General features: G+C 33.3%; 2 protein-coding genes and 1 non-coding gene across 3 annotated transcripts; all 3 read left to right on the top strand.

The window, feature by feature from the left end:
- Window positions 1–3,208: 3,208 nt before the first annotated feature.
- On the top strand, window positions 3,209–6,432 carry LOC109187335 (putative two-component response regulator ARR20). Its single transcript, XM_019337522.1, has 5 exons — window positions 3,209–3,648; window positions 4,146–4,222; window positions 4,489–4,595; window positions 4,901–5,030; window positions 5,965–6,432. Exons 1-5 carry the CDS (start codon window positions 3,516–3,518, stop codon window positions 6,223–6,225), a joined length of 708 nt encoding a protein of 235 aa, XP_019193067.1. The 5' UTR covers window positions 3,209–3,515; the 3' UTR covers window positions 6,226–6,432.
- A 2,181-nt stretch (window positions 6,433–8,613) lies between these two features.
- TRNAA-UGC lies at window positions 8,614–8,686 on the top strand. Its single transcript has one exon. It is a non-coding gene; the product is annotated as a tRNA-Ala (tRNA).
- Window positions 8,687–10,227: 1,541 nt separating this feature from the next.
- LOC109187537 (DExH-box ATP-dependent RNA helicase DExH6-like) lies at window positions 10,228–21,755 on the top strand. The gene is made up of 14 exons (XM_019337757.1): window positions 10,228–10,502; window positions 11,467–11,557; window positions 11,712–12,024; window positions 12,220–12,294; window positions 13,299–13,343; window positions 14,956–15,046; window positions 15,221–15,279; window positions 16,026–16,178; window positions 17,734–17,786; window positions 17,916–17,949; window positions 18,070–18,159; window positions 18,258–19,262; window positions 19,595–20,686; window positions 20,865–21,755. The coding sequence occupies exons 1-14, from the start codon at window positions 10,352–10,354 to the stop codon at window positions 21,219–21,221; spliced, it is 3,609 nt and encodes a 1,202-aa protein (XP_019193302.1). The 5' UTR covers window positions 10,228–10,351; the 3' UTR covers window positions 21,222–21,755.
- Window positions 21,756–21,899: the final 144 nt, after the last annotated feature.

Consider the following 21,899-nt stretch of genomic DNA (forward strand, 5'->3'; position numbering starts at 1 on the left):
ACCAACTCAATTTTGATATCAGGGCTAGATCCAGATTCCCATCAACAGTTTGATCTATACACTATTGCACACAAAAAATGGAACATGCATAACACCGGCCTCTGATTAAACTAGAAGGGACCCGCATTCACCATCTGATCTTATCCATACGGACCGCACCCTAATCAAGTAGTGTAACTCTCCTAATTAATCTTATATTTAAACGATTCAAATTCATTTTACTCGGGTTAATATATTGTGGTTAGGACATGCATCCTTTAATTCAGAAGAATACAATGTCTTTAATTACTTGTATAAGAAAAAGAGAGTAAATATATAATTAATAGAATAGGCCCCCAGATAAGAAAAAATGCAATTCCATATATGGAAATTTATACAAGAAATTAAGTTGATGCACAGACCAAAGAGTGGACAATGTTATTTTCAAGTGCAGTGTGGGGTTCCCAACCAAAGAATTATATTGTTACGAGAGAAAAAGATATCGTGTATATTTATGTTGCTTTCAAGAAATTCCAAGGCTAAATAATAATTCATCACATTATTATTATATAGTCTGTTTTTTTTTTTTTTTTGGTGATGGAAAAAATTCATAATAAAGTGTGCATTGAATAAACTCCTTATTGTGATCCTAGTTAATGAATAACCACATAAAGTGACCCTAACTGATAAAGGACTACATATAAAAAGATTAATCAATCTAAGTTATTTATAGTTGACCAACTCAAATTGAAAAGACTACTAAACCACTCTCATTGAAAATCAAACTTGTAATCTTACAATTATGAAGTTAAAATTCTGACCAACTTAACTAAAATTTTCGCTCAATTTCATATTTTTGTTAGACGTTAAATTTCCCAGATTTATAATGGGTCCAGAAGTTGGCACCGTCTTTAATTGACACACTGCAATGCAAATGATAGATTTTGGCAATATGAATCCCCCCATTGGTTCAACCTTTTGACTTTCCTATCTATATTATAATATTGTTTTTTTCATTGTTCAATACATAACATACTTTCTTTGTCTCATATCAAAATTCCATTCACTATATGTATATACATTATATTCTACCGTCTATTTCATACGCTTGATTTTATTAACTAAAACAAAAGAAATTGACAAATTTAATTAGTCAATTATATATATATATATATAGTCGTTTTTAGTTTTAATTCCAAAGTTATTCCTAAATTGTCGAATTTGCCCTAAACGTTAACAAAGACATTATATTACTTTTTGTTAGGCCTAATAAAAACCTGACATGCATGGAGCAGTTAGGGATATGTCATATATATAGGATTTTTGACATTTTAACATGCAGGGCAAAATTGTCATTTTAAAAATATTACAATGATTAAAAAAAATTATTTTAGTTAACATCGTGACTCTTGAGTTTGAAAATTTTGTGGTAACTAAATAAATAAATATAGATAACTTAATTAACTATAAAGAACCTAATTGCAATAAATAAATAAAGTAACTTTTTGACTCCCTGTTAAAGATTCAATCAAAACTTTGAATTTAAAATTTTTGTGGTAAAAAAAAAAAACACATTTTTTCACGGCCATACCACATTTCAGTTGTGTGAATTGAAATGCTTGAATGGGTTTAGGTTATGGTCGTGACTCTTGTGCACTCAAATAAAATATTATAATCATTATAGTTATTGTTTAAAAATGTTAGGTACGATTTATTTCTTTTCCAAAAGTATATATATATAATTATATACGAAGTAATTCTCAAGAGGACATGCGGTGGACAGCTCAAAAGCACTATTATCATCAACTTTTTCCATTGTAAATTATGGATTTGACTCGTGTAGACATAGTTGCCTACATGCAGATTGATAATGAAATTGGAAATGATATTCCACGTGCATGGGAATTATCTTGAATTAAGAATAAAAAATGAATAATAAATAAATAAATTAATAAAATTAAGAACGTGTCTCCGGGCAATTGGTTGATGAACAAATAATTGATGCAAGTCAAATAATAAATTACACGAATTAATCTCGAGTTCATTCCGGCCATTATATTAATGGTGTTCTAAAAGTAAGTACATAAGATAAAGTCATTAAAATATTAATGTATATTTAATATTTAATAAATTTGTATATTCTGTTCTCCAAAACATATAATTAGCTTCATTTACTCTTACATTTTACTCCGTGTTTTACACAATACTTAAAATGATCAAGTAACAATATTATACACCTTATCAGTGAAGTGGCTTTTTATCATTATTATGTTTTGTTACAACTTACCTATAGTTATATCTTAGTGCCATAAAAAAAAAAACATTATTTTTATTTATCAAGAATGAAAAATTTTATATATTCCTAAACGATAAAGAAATATCATTTTTGATTTTCAAAAAAAAAAAAAAATCATTTTTTTATCCCTCAATAATACACTTATAAGTAAAGTGACTTTTATTGTTCCTATATTCTATTATGGCGCCTCTGTGGAGGTATTAACTATTTGTGTTTTAATAGATTGAGAAAGTATGTATGAACTACTACATTGTAATAGAGCCAATAGTACTCAACAAAAAAAAAAAAAAGGTTTCTATTATAATAGCATTAAACAAAAAGTGACCAATCAAAAAATTCTGCTTTCTATAATTATTAGGTTAGATCACAAGGTGTCCAAGGAGGCAACTTTAATTCAATGTAGTATCCTATTATGTCGCCTCTGTGGAGGTATTGACTATTTGTGTTTTAATAGATTGAGAAAGTATGTATGAACTACGTACATTGTAATAGAGCAGGTAGTACTTAACCAAAAAAAAAAAAAAAGTTTCTATTATAATAGCATTAAACAAAAAGTGACCAATCAAAAAATTCTGCTTTTTATAATTATTAGGTTAGATCACAAGGTGTCCAAGGAGGCAACTTTAATTCAATATAGTATCTGTCCAATAACACCTCGACTGAGGCTCGAACTCACAATCTCCCATATAAAAATCTAACCCGAGTGTCATCTGTGCACAAGGAGCTTGGCGAGGCACCTTTAATTTAATTTAGGAATATAATTTAATTTTTGGGTATGTATATGTATTAACATATAGAATGTGGGCGCAATGTCCAAATTCTGCAGTCAACATCGTAGAAAACTGTAGCCTTATAAAGTCAAAGAAAAACCAATAAATTAATTAGGCATGTGGTTTCTTCGTCGTCGTCGTCCGCAGAAACGCAAAATAATTATATTGTTGTCGCCAAGAAGAATAACGTTGTTGTCGCTGTTTCTTGTAAGTTTACATTCTTGCAGAAGATTAAATAAATTCCTCTTCCATATAGAAATACACTGTCCTACGGAAATGGGGAATGTTGCAAAAGTCCACACAGCCCAAGAAAAGTCCATAATCTCCGACTCCCCCTAGCTACTTTTAGTTCATCTTTTATGCTCCTTTCTTCTTTATATGGTTCCACCCACTTTATTACACATTGAATTCTCATCTCCTCCGCCTCTCACCGTCTTCACCATCTTCGCCGGAAAACCAGATCAGTAGAAATGATGAAAAGCAGCGGCCAGAGAAACAATGGGGTTCGGCAGTACAAGAAATCCGAGTTGCCGCGTCTACAGTGGACGCCGGAGCTCCACGGTCACTTCGTCGACGCCGTCGAGCATCTCGGCGGACGCTACAGTAAGTTCTATCGTCCCCTCCCAAACATCTTCCATCGGTTTACCTTTTTCGACAACCTTAATTAGCTATATTATAATGGATTATAAATTTCTTTACCTTTTGTCCAACGTTAACATATTGATCATGTCAACAAATTAACCATTGTGTACTATATGGGAATTGAGGAATCTTAATTCGATCTCGAAATTATTCAGTAAGATATGTGTTTGTGCGCGTGCCTGCCTGTATATGGTATCAATCAGTGCTGATTGTGTATCTAGTATCGTTCTATATTCTACCAGATACAATTAGAAATTGTTACTTATAATGTCTGGTACAATCATGTATGAATTGAAATATATATTACAGTATCATGTATCAATCAGTATCATAATCTTTCCTTACTTATATATGCGCGCGCGCACACACACATATATATATATATATATATATATATATATATATATATATATATGATGTGTTTAACCTAAATGTTGAGTTGTTTGGTATGGATGCAGAAGCAACTCCGAAGAGAATTGTGCAGATGATGGCAGTAAAAGGATTAAAGATTTCTCATGTCAAAAGCCATCTCCAGGTATATATATATATATATATATATATATATATATATATATATATATATATATATAAATAAAAGTATCTGTTAGTTGTACCCACAGCTTTAATTTGCCCTAACTTTCCTATACTTCTAAATTACACAGTATATATATCATAGTTTAGGATTAATAATGTTAAGTTTATGCATAACAACTAAGCTAATTAGTTAGATTTAGTATGTAATTTGTTTAAAATGTTTTGTTTGGTCTGGTGATTTGACGGAATGTTGGACAAACTTAACAGATGTACAGAAACATGAGGGAGCGGACAACCTTCGACGTTTTCGTGGCTGCAGAAAGCTGCAACTTCCGTGATGGCAGGTTACATTCCTCCACTTGGGCTCCCCAAGGGTAATTAATTAATTACTTGAATTAAGAATCACGTTTCATATTGACTTCTCTGGCCAATTCATTAATTACGTACTTTCCTAAGGCAATTACCTAAACCTGCGAAATTAGGACTTGTGTTTGAATACATTAATCTGACTTTTTAAAGCTTAATCATGAAGTCATGATTACCCAATGCCTTCATCACTATACTTAGGAAATCACTTATTTTCGCTCACATTTTGTGAAAATTTTAATTTCAACCTCTTTTTTTACCATTGCTGGGAAAATTTGAGGGCAGTTATATATGAAGAAAGTTTTGTATGCAGGCACACATTTGAAAGGTTACTAAGACAAAGTTTTGATGAGAGTGAAGAGGAGAATAAATTGGGGTGCTATTTTTCTGGTAATAATCAAAGAAATGAGAGCAATCCAATTGGGCATCACCTATTTTATCAGGTATATAATATTATGTACAATATCACCTTTTTTTGGGACAATTTATAATAATTTTGTTAGAAAAAAAAAAATCGCTGATAATCGATCCCGAAATGAGTGACTTAGTAGGTGAAGTATGATTCTCATATTAGAATTGAATGTCATGAGTTACATTCATGTTAACACTCTTGCGATCGAGTTCGACACACATAGTCTTCCAGTACAATTTACCTTCAAGAGCTATTAAACTAGAGCAGAATTTACTTAGTTCACACCATCACAGTTTTTCCACTGAGACTCGAAGTCATCATGACCTCCCATATGAAAGAGTCACTTCGTGCCACTAGATGAAGGTCCTTGGATTTAAAAACTTAATATGTAATTATGGACCCTAAGTTTTTGACCACTTTTTAATGGTTGAAAATATTAGGTTTTGGAACACTTGGCTTGTTAACCACAAGATTCTAAGTTCAATTTCTCATAATAAAAGTTGTATGTTCAACTTATTGGCTGATTTGAGCAAATCAGCTATAGACAGTGGCGGAGCCACAATGGGGGCAGTGGGGGCCACTGCCCCCCCTCAACCCTCTCTACTAATATATAAGTACATAGAAAAATCACTAAAGTGTTTAGTAGATCAATGGGTTGAATCTTGAATATGAAGATGGAGTGTCCAAGGTAGCCACTGGCTATAGAGTATAGATCAAACAATCTAAACTAATTTACTTTATTGTGATCCTTTACCAGCTAGGCGGAATTCAGAATACTTATTTCTCATATATATATTTCAATATTAGGTTGTTTACCATATTTGGACATATCATGCATGTACTTATCATGAAAAAGGCCTTGAAGTTTATTAGTTTCCAAAGAACCAAACAGATAATAATGAAATGAGTGTAATTATTAACGAAATGATGATATGATTTCCATCACTGCACTGCATGATATGCAGGAATCACAGGGAAGTCTGAACTGCGAAATGACGACGACCAAGGCGGAAGAAGACGGCGGCGGTCCAAGTGATGAAAGCTTTGAGCAGATCCCACAATCAGCATATAATGAAGACGACAGAAGACAAGTTTCGCCGGTAAAAGATGACCGGAACTCTCACTCCGGCGCCGCCTCAACCGACACGGTAGACCTGCGACATTTGCAGTCCACCAAAGACAGCAAAATCAACCTAGACTTGTCCATCTCGTGTCTCTATTGGTAATATAATGCATGCATGCATGGAGCGAGATAGATGTCATATATACATCAAATTAGGGCTGTATGTTCATACATGTTACACAGTACAATATTTGTACTGAATTCATAGACTACCCATTTTCCCAACTTTAATTTATTTGTTTATTTTTTTTTTTTTTGTAATTTTAATACTAGTTCATTTCACAACAATTTAAAGTTCACTATTTTCTTCTTCCCATTGTGGTCTAGTAAGTAGTTGGTCAGACAAATAGTTTAGTAATTACAATGCTTCAAGTTCGACTACTTATAAATTAGAGTTGTCTATTGATCCTTTTAATTTAATGTTAGCAGGTACCAAAAGCCCGTAAATCAAACAATTAATTTATTATTTATTTGTTTAGTAATTATTTGGATTTCAACTAACAATTCTTAGTCTAGTTGGTCCTGGATTCTCTTTTGTCCATACTGGGTCATATTTTGAAAGACCATTTAAATACTACTGTAAATTATGGAATTTTCGACCAACTGAAAGTGATCTTAAATCAAGTTGAAAGTAAAAAGTGGTCGGAAATAGCAACAAAAGTTATTCCAGATATCAAAAAAAGTCGGAACAAGGCTTTCTACTTGATTTAATATAAGTTTCAGGTGATTGGAAATTCTATAATTTTCAGTAGTGAAATAGGCCAATTTTGGTCTTTATAGATAAACTAATGTAATGGTTTATGGACCAAATGCTAAAGTTGCAATTGTTATATCGTGGACTTGTAAGATTGGCAAATTATATTGTGGATCGCGGTTCACAATGCATTGTGGTCTAGACATCAAATATCATTTTGATATAACTACAGTTTCGTTGTACAAATTACACAAAATATGTGAAATTGTTATTCGGTTAGTTTCATTTAGTATACATTGCAGTTTCATTTCAACACAACTACAGTTTCATTTCAATTCAATTGCAGTTTCATTTGATAATATAATAAAAATAATACGTAAGACAGTGTCAGTTTAGATACACTATAGCTGCTGTTTTGGACCATGGTCCACAAAGCTTTGTGGACCGCGTTCCACGGTATAATTGCTGTGTAAGATTGGTCTTCGTTCAAAATGACATTGTTTCAAAATAAATTTTTTTTTTTGAGTGCTACAGACTCTATTACAATGTAGTATTTGTTCATAACTACTTTCACAACCTACTTAAGCACAAAAAGTCAATGTCATCTTATTATTTAGTTAATAGTCATTCTCACTCTTTGCAAAGTTTCTTCGTATGGTTAGCAATGTGTCCCCTTTTTAAAAAGAAAAAAGAAAATTTAAAATAGGTGATTGTCCGCATCAATAGTTATGCTGAGGAAACGTGTTCACCATGCGCATAGTGAACACATGGGTAGATCCATAATTTCTATACCGTAGATTCATAATTTTTTTTTTTTTTTAAACGTAGATTCATAATTTTGTTTTTCATTTGTTGTTAACAGGATAGATCCATAATTTCTAAACTATAGATTCATAATTTCTATACTGTAGATTCATAACATCTATACTGTAGATTCATAATTTCTATACTGTAGATTCATAATTTCTGTACTGTAGATTCATAATTTCTGTACTGTAGATTCATAATTTCTATACTGTATATTCATAATTTCTATACTGTAGATTCATAATTTCTGTACTGTGGATTCATAATATCTGTAACAACAAATGAAAAACAAAATTATGTATCTATGTTTTCAAAAAAAAAAAATTATGTATCTACAGTATAAAAATTATGGATCTACCTGTGTGTTCACCATGCACATGGTGAACACGTTTCCACAGCATAATTTGTGTTGTCTGCATGGTATGGACTTAAAAGTGTCTCCTACAGTTAAAACATGCTCAAGACACCTCATGGTTTAACCCAAAAAAATAAAAAAGGTGATTGTCCAATTGGATTTGCCATGGTAGATGTGATTCTTTTACACTTGTTTGATTATTAACTTAAAAAGTTTGGATTTGCCATGTATATGTGATTCTTTTAGACCTGTTTGATTAACTTAAAAAAAAAAAAAAAAACATATGATATTGCTTTGTATAATTAACTTGTGATAAAAAATAATAATAATAATAATAATAAGTTATGTTTAAATAAGTAAAGTAAGTATAAAAGATAGAAAATGTTGATAAGTAATAATGAAGGCATTTGACAGGGACAAAGCTGAGATCAACTGTTTCAATGGCTTCTCCCCATCTTCTTATTCCTCAACTTCAGCTAAGATTAGTGTGTCTCCAAAGGGTAGAAGAAGATAGGCTTGGTCAATTTACATTTGATGCCAGTTATGTAAGATCCTTGTATACACATTAACCAATAGGAATTTCCTTGTTCACCCTGATGATGTCTTATAATTTTATTAAAGGGATTACTCAACGAGGGGATGTAGCTCAAATGGTAGAGCGCTCGCTTTGCATGCGAGAGGCACGGGGTTCGATCCCCCGCATCTCCATTTGCTAGTGAGTGCATTGTACGATTATGCTTGTATGAATTTTAGGCTTTGTGTTAGCAAATTAACACAGTATAAATTGTTTTTTTTTTGGCTAGTTAGATAAACTTTTTAAAAATATAATTATACCATATAACAATTCTTTTTAAACAGTTAGTGATACGTGTTCAACTATGAAAATTAAAAATGACGAGTTTATTATATTTATTATGACATCAAATAAATTATATATTTTTATAATTACCTTAAAAAATCATAGTCTCATAATTCAAAATTATGTTATTTGATTCTAAGTATTCTAATTTTAACATTCTAAAGTAAAAGCATTTACAAAAATTGAGAAAAAAAATTATCATATTTAAAAATCATTATAAAATTTTGAATTTTGATAACTATTAAATATTTTATAAAGTTCGAGCGTTTCTTTGCTAGACCGTGTAGAGTGAATGTTGCATCCTTTTATATTGATAGGTTCTGGTTTAAAAAAAAAAGTGAAAATAAAGCAAAAAAGAAATGCACGTTGATGCGGTTATCTTTCCGAATCAAGACACGACTTCATTTGGCTGTATCGTCCAGGAGAGCAACGGAGATGTAGTGGCAACTTTGAATGGGCCAATTAGGTGTTTAAACGACCCCATCTTGCAGAGGCGTTAGCTGTAAAGAAGGTTCTGTCTTGACTTAAAAACAATGAAATTACAAAGGCGATGATATTTTTTGATTGTCAGATGGTTTGCAGACTGCTTAATAGTTCAGTATTGGATTTATCCTAGGCGGGCTCGTGATACGAGAGTGCAAGCTTCTTCAACGACACTTTGAGACCGTGTCTTTTTGATTTATTTATAGATCAACGAATAAAGTGGCTCACGCATTAGCTAGAGTTGTTAGTTCTCAGGCTGGTCCTATGAATTGACTGTCTTCTATTCCTAATTGTATTGCACATTTCTTTGATTAAAGTTATTGAAGTTTGGTTTTCAAAAACAAAAAAGAAATGAGAAATTACAAATGAGGGTAATAAAATAGAGTTAATTCCACCGGAGGTCCATTGACCTTTGGTGGCAATTTCAAATTTAGTCCTAAACTATCATTTTTGCCATTTTACATCTCAGATCATCTTTTTTGGACACTTTTAGCCCTTATGATTTTTTTCTATTTTTAGTAAGGACTTTTTGTCTCTTTGTATTTTTCTTTTGTTATTTTTCCGATTTCAACCAGTTTAATCGGTTTAGGACTTTACTAAAAATTGGTTGAAAGATATGGTTACTAAAAATCAAAGGTTACTTAAAGTTCTAAACAAATTAAACTGGTTGAAACCGAAAAAATAACAAAAGAAAAATATGAAGAGACAGAAATGCCCTTACAAAAATAGAAAAAATTATGAGAATGACTAAAAGTGTCCAAAAAATAATAATGTGAGATGTAAAATGACAAAAATGATAATCTGTGACTAAATTTAGAATTATCATCAAAGACAAGGGACCTCCGGTGGAATTAAGTCGAGATTTTAAAATTTGCCCTATTTCTAAAAAAGACCTCCAAATCCCTAAAGGGCGAATATAGAAATTAATATCCAAAGCAGTGGCGCACGCCGAGGGTTTCTCTGTACGGACTGCCTAAAACCCTTCGCAGAGAAACAGAGGGAGAGTAGAAGCAGTGCAGTGACAATAAGCAATGGACACGAAGACTGCGGCAGGAGGCTCTGGGAAAGGAGGGAAGAAGAGCAAGAAGGCGAATAATGGAGCTTGGCCCAAGGGCGTTGATGAAGCCGCTCGAATTCGGATTTCAGAAATTCTCCAACGCTTTCGATCTTCTAATGAAGAAGGTATTCCACACGGATGGAGTTCCTATTTCGAATAATCACTCAGCTCCATAAACTCAGCTATTTCTATATTTGTGCGTGTCTGTGTAATCTCATTTCCCGCGTTGTTTGGTGCTCTATAATCTCAGTTACTTGAAATGACAACTTTCGTGTTTATATTTCCAGTTTTAGTTCCTTTTTATTTGTTTACTTCAACTTTAGCTGAAGGAGAATTTGTGCTTAATCGGAATGGTGTTGAGCCCACTAACCTCTATGCACTTAAATGCGGACTAGTTAAATCTTGGCGGTTAAAAGTGAGGCTCTGTATAAAACTTAGATACATATACAGTATGCAGTAATCACTAAGTTGGGACTGATTTGGGCATGAAGTAATTGTTCACCTATATGCGGGTCAAGATCAAATGTAATACTTATACTAGAATATATAATATTAATAAGGAATGAAATGTTATTACTTATATTGGAACATGTAATACTTTGAAGAAAAATGTAATGCTTTTACATTTTGATTAAAAGTATTACATTTTCACTTATATGTAACAAACACTTGCCAGCATTACTTATAAGGGAAAATGTAATAATTTTACATCAAAATGTAAAAGTATTATATTTTCCTTTATAAGTAACAAACACTTTATTCTTGATTAGTATTACATTTTTCAGTATAAGTTACATTTTCATATTGACCCGACCCATTTCACGAGCAAGGACCGGTGAGACGGTCTCACACAAGTGTGACCCTTGTTACATAAGATGCCGAGTACAACTTTATTTATTTATTATATAAGTAAAAGTTATGAGCTTTGTATGTTTTCGGCTTTGCTTATTTAAACTGAATGCTGTAAGTAAGTGTATCTATTTAAACACGTTACACTTTTATGTCAGTGGCTATACTCTTTAATGCCAATCTGGATGGGCATGATGTACATATAAAAGAAATTTATACATGCTTATATTGTTAACACAGTGTACAAATTTGGATCAAATCTTAACAATTTTGAGCGAGCAGCAGTGCATATGCTGTGTAGGAAAATGGGCATGCGCTCCAAAAGTCATGGGTAAGTATATATGATATATCATCCAGCCAGCAATTCTAATGTGTTTTTCAATTTTTGTTGGATTGTATTGGTGGTGTTCTTTGTCAATCCAGCGTAGGTAGGTGGTTCTTTCATTGCCTAATATAATTTGAGATCATGAACTTGGTTTGTCTAGGCATGGGAATGCACGTCAGGTATCTGTTTTCAACAAGGGAAAGAAAATAGACTCACAGAGAGGGAATGAGACTCTCACTTGTCTTAAGTTTTCAAAAGGTGCAAAAACCATTCTAAATGATCTATTTAGTCGATATCCACCTGGTGACGAGGAGACAACTTCTTATATGTCTGAAAAACATAATAAAAAAGCCGGCAAGTTATTTGGATTAAACGATGATATCTTCCGCAAACCTGCAATGGACAAGTCAGATATTGCAAAGAAAGTGGAACTACTTGCTTCTAGAGTGGAAAAAAGCCAAGACCTGAGACAGGTTTATTTTAGTTGTTGTCTTGTTGGTGTGTGTGTTTTTTAATTTGTGGGGGTGCCGGGGTGGGGCTGTAAAGGCTTCAGTTGTTCTTGTGGACTCATGCATTTCATAACGGTATCTGATACTTTTACTTGCTTATGCTGAACTTGAAGGAGAAAATAAACTTGTACTAACAATTCACAATGGTCTTCTGTGTAGACTTTAAAACGGAGGTCCAAACTTCCAATTGCTTCTTTCAAGGATATCATTACATCAAGCATAGAATCTTATCAGGTTTTTTCCATTTACTTGAATCCATATATGCATTTGTGTCTTCCACTGCAATTAGAATCATGTTAATCAGTGAGCAAAATGTTTGGCATGCTTATGGATTAGATGGATGCTTGTTCTCATATATGATATATATTGGAAACTTTAGGGGCCGTTTACTAACTAGAAATTTCTGGAAACTGGAAAATAGAAAACAGAAAACATGTTTACCAACACAGTTTTCCATTTTGAAAACTGGAAATAATTTCTGAAAATTTTTGAAAAACTGGAACTCACTTAAAAACTGTTTTCAAAATGAAAAACAGAATCATCTATCATTTATTTAGTTATATATCACTATAACCACATTACTATGATTACTTTCATTATCATCTTATTTTACTTATCACTATCTCCTATCTTTTCTACTTACTTATTTAAACATAATTTATTTGCTTACACTTTAAAGTTAGATATTATTTACTTTATCAAAATTAAGAATTAGACTCTATTTAATGTTTTAGATTTTGATTGAACTGAATAGATTATTAGTTCAAATATTTTTAATTATGTTACATCATAATACAAGTTCGGTCCAGATATCGGATATTGAAATCTCACATATATTAGAATTCAAAGTAAAAGTTATATATTCATATACATGTCATTCAAATGAATATATCCAAAAAAATATTTTAAATATTAGCTCAAAAAATATTAATATATTATCTAAACTAAATTTTAGGTGAAAACTGAAAAATTAGAAAACAGAAAACAGATAATAGTTTTCGGTTAGTAAACAAATTTTCTAAACAGAAAACAGAGAATGGAAAATAGAAAATGAAAACTGAAAAATTAGAAAACAGAAAACAGAGAACAGTTTTCTGTTGGTAAACGGACCCTTATGTTTCTCAGCTTTGAAAGGGCATCCTGTACATGATTGCTTATGTTTCCTATGCCTTTTATGCAGTTTGGCTCCTCTCTGTCACTTCACTGAATTATCCATTTGTATCATGCTCCAAATGCAGGTAGTGCTAATCTCTGGTGAAACTGGATGTGGAAAAACTACTCAGGTAAAAGTCTTGTTACTCTCCTAATGTATATTAGATTTATGTCACTAAACTGATAGACATGCAAAGCAAACCTCATATCTCTCCCCTTACAAGCTTCTTGGTTTCTTCATGCTTTTAATGAACTTTACATGTTTGCTCATTAAGGATTCTGCATCCCTGAATGCAGGGGCTTTAGGTATTTATTTAACTCAATCAGATTATCAGAAACTTTTTTTGACTTAACTGCATTTTTTTTTCCTTTTCCATGGGGGTATTTTTGCCCTTTGTATTCATAAGTTATTTGCCATTACACCCTTTTTTGGTCATTTTTACCAAAATTTGGCTTAGGTTTAGATGCTGCTGGCTTTAATTTTAGAGATAAAAGTTATATAAAATACCTAAAAAATTCAAAAAAAAAAAAAAAACTGCTTGGCTGAACAACCGAAATCTCAAAATTGTAAAAAAAAAAAACATTTTTTAATTGTTGGTAATGTAACTTGAAAGGCAAAAGGGCTCAATGAAAATGGGATGTATTCTTTTTTACTTTTCTTTACTTGGTTATTTGGGGCCAAGATGAAGTTGTAGGAAGCAATTAATTGGAATAAAGTGGATATTTAAATATAAAATTTAATAAGAGCCAATAATGTTAGTCCTTAACTTAAATGAAATTTGTGTTGGTAGTATAAGTAGTATCAAGTGTTTATTTTTTGTGTTGTATGTTTACACTTTCTTTCGATTTTCACCCTTCACATTTTTCCTTTTGACCTTTTATGTAACATTAGTCCTTAATTAGAATGAAAATATCTATAAGAGGTATAAGTGGCATTGAGTGTTTTTTTTATTTTGTTTTTTTTGTTTTTTTTTTGTTTTTTTTGTTTTGTTTTGTTATTGGGTGTTTTTTGTGTTGTACCTTTATACCTCCTTACCAATTCTACCCTCAGTATTTTCCCTTTTTGTCAATTTTACCCTCACTATGTAAAATACAAACAAATGCATACATATGTAGTTTTTATATACTTAATAATAATAATCTTGAATCAATGAATAATGTGTATCTGTTTTAATTTAATATGATTTTTCATTTGTAAATTTAGCTTTTATTTATTGTAACTTGAAAAAAAAAATTTAAAATTACTTTTTCTAAGAGAGTTTGCCTTTCATTTGTATGTTACTTGATGTGGAATATATGCATTATTGATTTATTGTCAACAAAGCATTCTTGTTTTATTTATTATGGTATGTTAAAACTCTAACTAGAACAGAAACTTATCAATGAACACTAATTGTGTTTGTTAAAAGTGTAATTCTTTTGAAATACAATATCTACTATGTTCAATGTATTTTTTGGAAATTTATGCAATATAATAATCTTTCTTATCATTAAAAGTCAAAATTTATCTTCTAATAGTTATAAGATTTATACATTTCTTCATTTATTTCAATCATATTATTTTACTCTCTTCTTGTAATCTTGTTTTCGCTGGGCATTTTTCAATCTCACACCGTGCATATTTACAACTAGTTTTCAATAAATATCAATAGGTTGACCCTCCTTTGTACTGTTGTAACAGGTTCACACTGTGAATTTCTTATTGTGATGCTCTAAAAATTTTGTCCCCATTTTATTTTCTAGGTCCCACAATATATTTTAGATCACATGTGGGCTAAGGGTGAGACGTGCAAAGTTGTGTGTACTCAGCCACGGCGTATTTCTGCAACTTCTGGTATGCTCAAGTGCTCAACTGCCTAAGCCAAGTGTTTGGCAGTTTCCCATATACCTGTTTGTTCGTTGTTTTATCTTCACACACACACACAAATATATATATATATATATATATATATATATATATATATATATATATATATATGTTATTAGGATTTAACTATTCCGTTTGCAGTTTCTGAAAGAATTTCTACTGAAAGAGGTGAAAATCTTGGTGATACTGTTGGTTATAAGGTAATCTATGTTACTCTGTATTCTCAATCTGGATTTAGCCCTCTTCCTTGTTTCTATTTTTCCTCATTCTACAGCCAATTGTAAACATTTTTTTTATCCATTGATCTTTTGGGATGTATCCAGTATCCACTTGTAAGTAAAAATGGAATTCCAGAAAGAGGTTCTGAATTTCCAAGAAAGTCCAAGTTCCTGTTTACTTTCTAAGTAAAACTGGAATTCATGAAAGGGATTTGGATTTGGGAGAAAATGAGGAACTCAGTCTTAGTCCTTGTTAAATCTATTCTGTCTTCATTATGGGAGCTATTAATTGGGTTCTGTTGTCCTTGAGACACAGGGTTTGCAGTGAGCAAACTGCTACTTATGACTCTCCCCACCCCCCCCCCCCCCCCACCCCTCCCAAAAAAAAAAAGAAGAAAAGGAAAATATGACCTGACAAAGGTGAATAGAATGTTTCATTACAAAATACGAATGTAAAGGGTATGCTTTTTTTTTAAATGATATCAGTTGTTTATGGTGCTATTTTTATGTTTACGTTGACCAACCATTCTAGACTTGATTGATTGGTTTGTTGATTCAGTCTTTAGTGGCATTTATTTCCCCTTTTTTTTTTGTGATTCTAATATTCTATACAGCCTCCCCCATATACATGTAGGAAAGTATTTTACAGTTTACACCTCTCATTTCACAGTAAAATCAATACTGTGTATTGTATAATTGATTACTTATGCTATTGTGACAAATTCTAGATTCGGATGGAAAGCAGCGGAGGAAGACACTCGTCTATTGTATTTTGTACTAATGGGGTTTTACTGAGGATTCTGGTCAACACTAGCAAGTTGAACAAAAAAGCTTTGCAAAGGGGGAAGGATGCTATGTCTGACATTACCCACATCATTGTGGTATTTTCCATTTCCAGCTTGTTTGATCTATTTTGTAATCCTACTATGTCATGTCTCAAGTTCCTTGTATTACAAGTTGCTTACATGAAGTTGCAATCATGTTACCTGTACAGCCATTGCACTTTTGAATAAGATGAGATCACAAATTGGTTTGGCCATGAAAGCACGATTCAATCACTCGGGCAAGTTGATGTGGTCACAGTAAATAAAAAGATGATATACAAAATCAATATGGGAAAGTGACAAGGGCTCAAAGATAGGGTTTTATTTATATAATTTTTTTTTTTTCTAATTGATTTAGATTTCCACTACTTATGTTCAAACAATAAAAAGGCATACAACCTTCTCGCTAAGATGTAGATTGTCTTAGTGAATAGAGAAAAAAATTGGTGTAACTAGGGGAAATGCTACTTTTATCCAATGACTAGACCCATTACACATAGATGACAACTAGCATGGCACAGCTAATACTTACTAAACAACCGTATGCAAGTTTACCGCTAAGTATGTCAACTTCTTTCCTCCACCTAGTCACTAGGTAAAAAAGAAGTGCATTCTGTGCCTATATTGCTGGAAAATAAAACAGAAGGTGAGATTATCCCTTAGTTGCCTTGATGATTCAACAAACCCTTAGTCCAAATGGGAGTTTGGTTGTGATGGTTATAGGTTAAGGTGTATTCTTGGATGATTTTTTTGCTAGTGTCAGCCAGAAGTTATGGGAGTTGACAATGGCAAGGTAGTGATTACGGTGTCCTTACATATTTGGTGGATCGGTACACTCTTACTCAGGAGATATTCTTGGTTGCTTTTTTGACAATGCAAACAAAAAGTTTTTATGTATAATTGGCAGTGCCATGGTAGTGATGCATCATAATTGCATATCTTCTTTTTCTTTTCCACAATTATAGATTTATGGAATGGAATGTGGTTACAAGTTAAGAGATGTCCCAGACCATAACTTACTATTTTATATGAAATATTAAAGAACTTTAAATTATTACTCCCTAGTTCTCTTTGCTTGTCTGCTGTGTTCATGATAACATCCAAAGCCCAGAGGGCCTGAGGTAGAAAGCTTTTAATAATTTCATTAAGCCTAAATAATGTGGCCCAAAAGGCTGCTTTGAAGGTATGCAACACATCAAATGACATGATCATTCATCTTGTGCAAAGCTTGGACCATATTTACTTTTCTTACATCTCAATATGAGTTCATACTACAGACACCTTGAGTTGCTCCTTTTTCCCTGTTGCTTGCCATTTTGCATAATATTTTGGATTTTATTCCACAGTTTGTATTAGATATGATTAGTAGCCGTAGCTTTAAGTATTTTGCTGTTACTTTTTTTTCCCTGGACGTATCCTGTTGCTTGCTTTACACTTCTCCATATTGCTTTCATGATCTGGGATGTGGACATGTGGTTTCATATTTATGTAGATTCTTACACTGTATAATCTTTCTTACAGTCCACAAGCTTGCAGCAAAATGTGCCACAAAATCTTTGATGTTTGGTGTTATTACCCTATATCAGCTAACACGTGCTTTGTAATTCCCTAGGATGAAATTCATGAAAGGGATCGCTTCTCCGATTTCATGCTAGCAATTATCAGGTGAGCCCCTTAAGCTATCATCATGATTTATCTAATTTTATAAGTATACTGAATTACTGAGTGTTGATCTGCATCTTTGCCTTAGATTACTATCTAAAGAAATGTTAAGAAGTTGCTTTTTCCGTGTAGGGACATGCTTCCTTTGTATCCTCATTTGCGCCTGGTTAGTATGTTCCAATGTATTCAAATAAATATAACACCTTCTCTTCAGTTTCTGGTTACAATTACATGCAAACAGTTTGTGTTCAATTTATCAGTTTGGTGGCAAATTTCTCTTTAACAGATTCTAATGAGTGCCACAATGGATGAGGAACGTTTTTCAAAGTATTTTGGCGGCTGCCCAATAATCAGAGTCCCTGGATTCACTTACCCAGTAAAATACCTCCTTATGCTATTGTCTTGTTTATTGTTGCACATTGCTGACCTTTCTTCCTTTGTTGTTTAGTGATGTAAGTTTTGTTTTCTTTTTAGGTAAAAACTTTCTACCTAGAAGATGTACTTGGTTTTGTTAAATCAGTGGAAAATAATCACCTTGACAATACAACAGCTAGTCTCAACTCAAAAGACTCCGTATTAACAGAGGAATATAGAGTTGCCTTAGATGAAGCTATTAATCTGGCTGCAACTGATGATGAGATTGATCCCCTCTTAGATATAATATCTTCTGAAGCGATACCTGCAGTCATTAATTACCAACATTCTTTGATAGGAGTGACACCTTTGATGGTTTTTGCTGGAAAAGGTAGTATCAATGGTCTTTGCACACTCCTTTCTCTGGGTGCTGACTGCCACTTAAAAACCAAGAATGGGACAACTGCTCTAGATTGGGCACAACAACAGAACCAGACAGAAGCAGCTGAAATTATTAAAAAACACATTGAGAAATCATTTTCCAATTCTGAGGAGCAGCAACTTTTACTTGATAAATATCTATCAACAGTTCATGCTGAATTGATTGATGAAGTTCTCATTGAACAGCTAATAAGAAAAATATGTATGAACTCAAAGGATGGAGCCATCCTAGTTTTCCTTCCTGGGTGGGATGATATTAATAGAACAAGAGAAAGATTGCATAAGAGTGCATTTTTCAAAGATGCATCCAAGTTTTCAATAATTCCTCTCCATTCTATGGTTCCATCAGTGGAGCAAAAGAAGGCTTTTAAACGTCCTCCCCCAGATTGTCGCAAAATCATTCTTTCAACTAATATTGCTGAGACTGCTGTTACCATTGATGATGTAGTTTTTGTAATAGATAGTGGACGTGTAAAAGAAAAAAGTTATGATCCTTATAACAATGTATCAACTCTTCAATCCTCTTGGATTTCAAAAGCTAGTGCCAAGCAACGTGAAGGACGCGCAGGGCGCTGCCAGCCAGGAATCTGTTATCATCTTTATTCGAAACTTAGATCAGTTTCACTGCCAGAGTTCCAAGTTCCTGAAATTAAGAGGATGCCTATCGAGGAGCTATGTTTGCAGGTGCTCTTCCTGCCTTTTTATTTAAGAGTGTGTGCAAAGTTGGGCTTTTAGGGGTGTTTAAGCAAGGGGTCCTCTGTCTGGACATGTTTTGTTTTTTTATCCTGTAGGTATTGGAGTTAGCCTTAAATCAGAAAACTGAAAACAGTGCCCATAATGAAATATTTGGGGAGATATATATATACATATGGAGTATATTTTAAAGATAGTTGCAGTCAACTTTTCATATTCATACTTGCCTTGTATCTTTGTATGCTAAAATATTTATTTTTTTGACATTTTTTTTATTGCACATTTGTATTAAAAGGTTTGTTAAATAATGTTTTTCACTGCAGATTAAGCTTCTTGACCCAGATTGTAATGTTGAGGAGTTCCTTCAGAAGACATTAGATCCTCCTGTTTATGAGACAATAAGAAATGCAATTATTGTTCTGCAAGATATTGGTGCCTTGACTATCGAAGAGAAACTTACAGAACTTGGGCAGAGGATAGGATCTTTACCTGTTCATCCTCTTACAAGCAAGATGCTTTTGATTGCTATTTTATTGAATTGCCTTGACCCTGCATTGACATTGGCCTGTGCATCTGAGTATAAAGATCCATTTACTCTTCCAATGTTACCAACTGAAAGGAAAAAAGCTGATGCTGCAAAAGCAGAGCTAGCCACGTTATACGGTGGGCGTAGTGATCAATTGGCTGTGGTGGCTGCATTTGAGTGCTGGGAAGGTGCCAAGCAAAAAGGTGAGGAATCGAAGTTCTGTTCTCTGTATTATGTATCATCTGGTACCATGAAAATGATATCAAGAATGCGCAAGCAGCTGCAGTCCGAATTGCTTCGAAATGGGTTTATTATACAAGGATACATGTCTGAGTATAATCTAAATGCTCAAGATCCAGGAATTCTACATGCTGTCCTTGTTGCTGGTTTGTATCCTATGGTAGGGAGAATGCTTCCACCTCTCAGAGGTGGAGGTGGAAGGAAAAATGTTGTAGAAACTGCAGGTGGTGATAAAGTTCGATTGCATCCTTGCTCTACCAACTTCAAGCTGTCAGTCAAAAACCGTGAACAACCTATAATTCTATACGATGAGATAACTCGTGGAGATAGTGGTTTGCACATAAGACGTTGTAGTATAATTGGGCCACTCCTGCTGCTATTGCTTGCAACTGAGATTGTAGTGGTTCCTGCGAATGATAACAATGATGTTGGTGATGACAATGGAAGTGACTATGAAAGTGGCTGCGAAGATGACAGTGAGGAAGAGAAAAAAAAATCAGACCTGTCCAATGGAGAGAACGTTATGTCGTCTCCTGATAATAGAGTGAAGGTCGTTGTTGATCGGTGGCTACCTTTTTTTTCAACTGCTCTTGATGTTGCTCAGATATACTGCCTGAGAGAGAGATTATCTGCTGCAATTTTGTACAGAGTAAGTTCTATAACTCATTTTCTGTCCAGACAAACCCCCTCCCCCCACCCCAATGCCTCCTAATGAAAAAAGGATAACAAACCTTTTAAAAATCAGTAAAACCAAGTCGTCCTTGATAAAATATTGCTTCTCTATTGTTCTTTGTTTGTTAAATATATTGTGGTGTGTCATTATGTAGGTGACATATCCATCAAAAGAACTTCCTGAAGCTCTATGTGCTTCTATGTATGCATTTGCTTGTATCCTATCATTTGACTGGATGAATGGGATCTCATTGCCATGTGAGCCCATCGACTCACTTACTACAATGGTTCGTTCTGCTGAGATCAGTGAGTCACCTTCTGGGAAGAAAAATGCGGAGGCTAATAAGAATTATCTTAAGTCACTTATGTGCCATGATAGCTTGCAAAACCAAAACATGCCCACTTCCCTTGGCGCAAGTTCATCTCAGAGTTCTGCATTGCAAGATCTCCTTTCTGGGCCAGGATCAGCAATGCACAGGGGTTCTAGGAGGCAGCGTGGAAATGGATCCTGACACGTAGATAGTTGAAGATTGAAAGGTTACTGTGACAAAAACTTCATCTAGGTGCAGTGGTAGCTTTACTTTTACAGCTCCTGAGAATTTCACTTACACCTTCCAGTTGCTACAAGTACTCTGTGATGCACTGGAGTAGAGTTTGGTTTTCTCAGCCCCAAAACCAGAGGGACAATTGTTGTTTAGCTAAGAACAAGCAAAATCTGAGTTGCCATTAATGTTGTTTGTGGCTCTCATCTTTCCAGTTTTCAGCAGGGAAGAGGGGAGGAGTCAGAAAATGAATACAAGTTGAAGTTACTTTCTATATGATATCAGAGATGCTTCTGCCCAATATTGATTTAGAATATAGTACTAAAGCTTTGTCATTAGACAATATATGTATCTTTAGGACTGGGGAAATTGAATTACCCCCAAATAGAAGCATGTTAATCTTTGTGTTTGCTTTCTATCCTTCTACTTGACCATGAAGTATTTTGGATACTCATGCTTTATGGCTTTTCTAATACCAAATTTTCAGAAAGATATCTGAATATTGTTGAAATTTTTTCAGCCTTTTGGTGAGGTGTTGATTGGTATTGATGCTTTTTATACTTTATTCTTCGATATAAAAATGTATTAATGCTGTGCTCTAGAGCTCAACAAGGGCTGTTTTAGCTCAAGAGGAAACCTTATCAAAAA

Source organism: Ipomoea nil, unplaced genomic scaffold, assembly GCF_001879475.1.
Source record: "Ipomoea nil cultivar Tokyo-kokei standard unplaced genomic scaffold, Asagao_1.1 scaffold1421, whole genome shotgun sequence".
In the NCBI taxonomy this organism is placed as follows: domain Eukaryota; kingdom Viridiplantae; phylum Streptophyta; class Magnoliopsida; order Solanales; family Convolvulaceae; genus Ipomoea; species Ipomoea nil.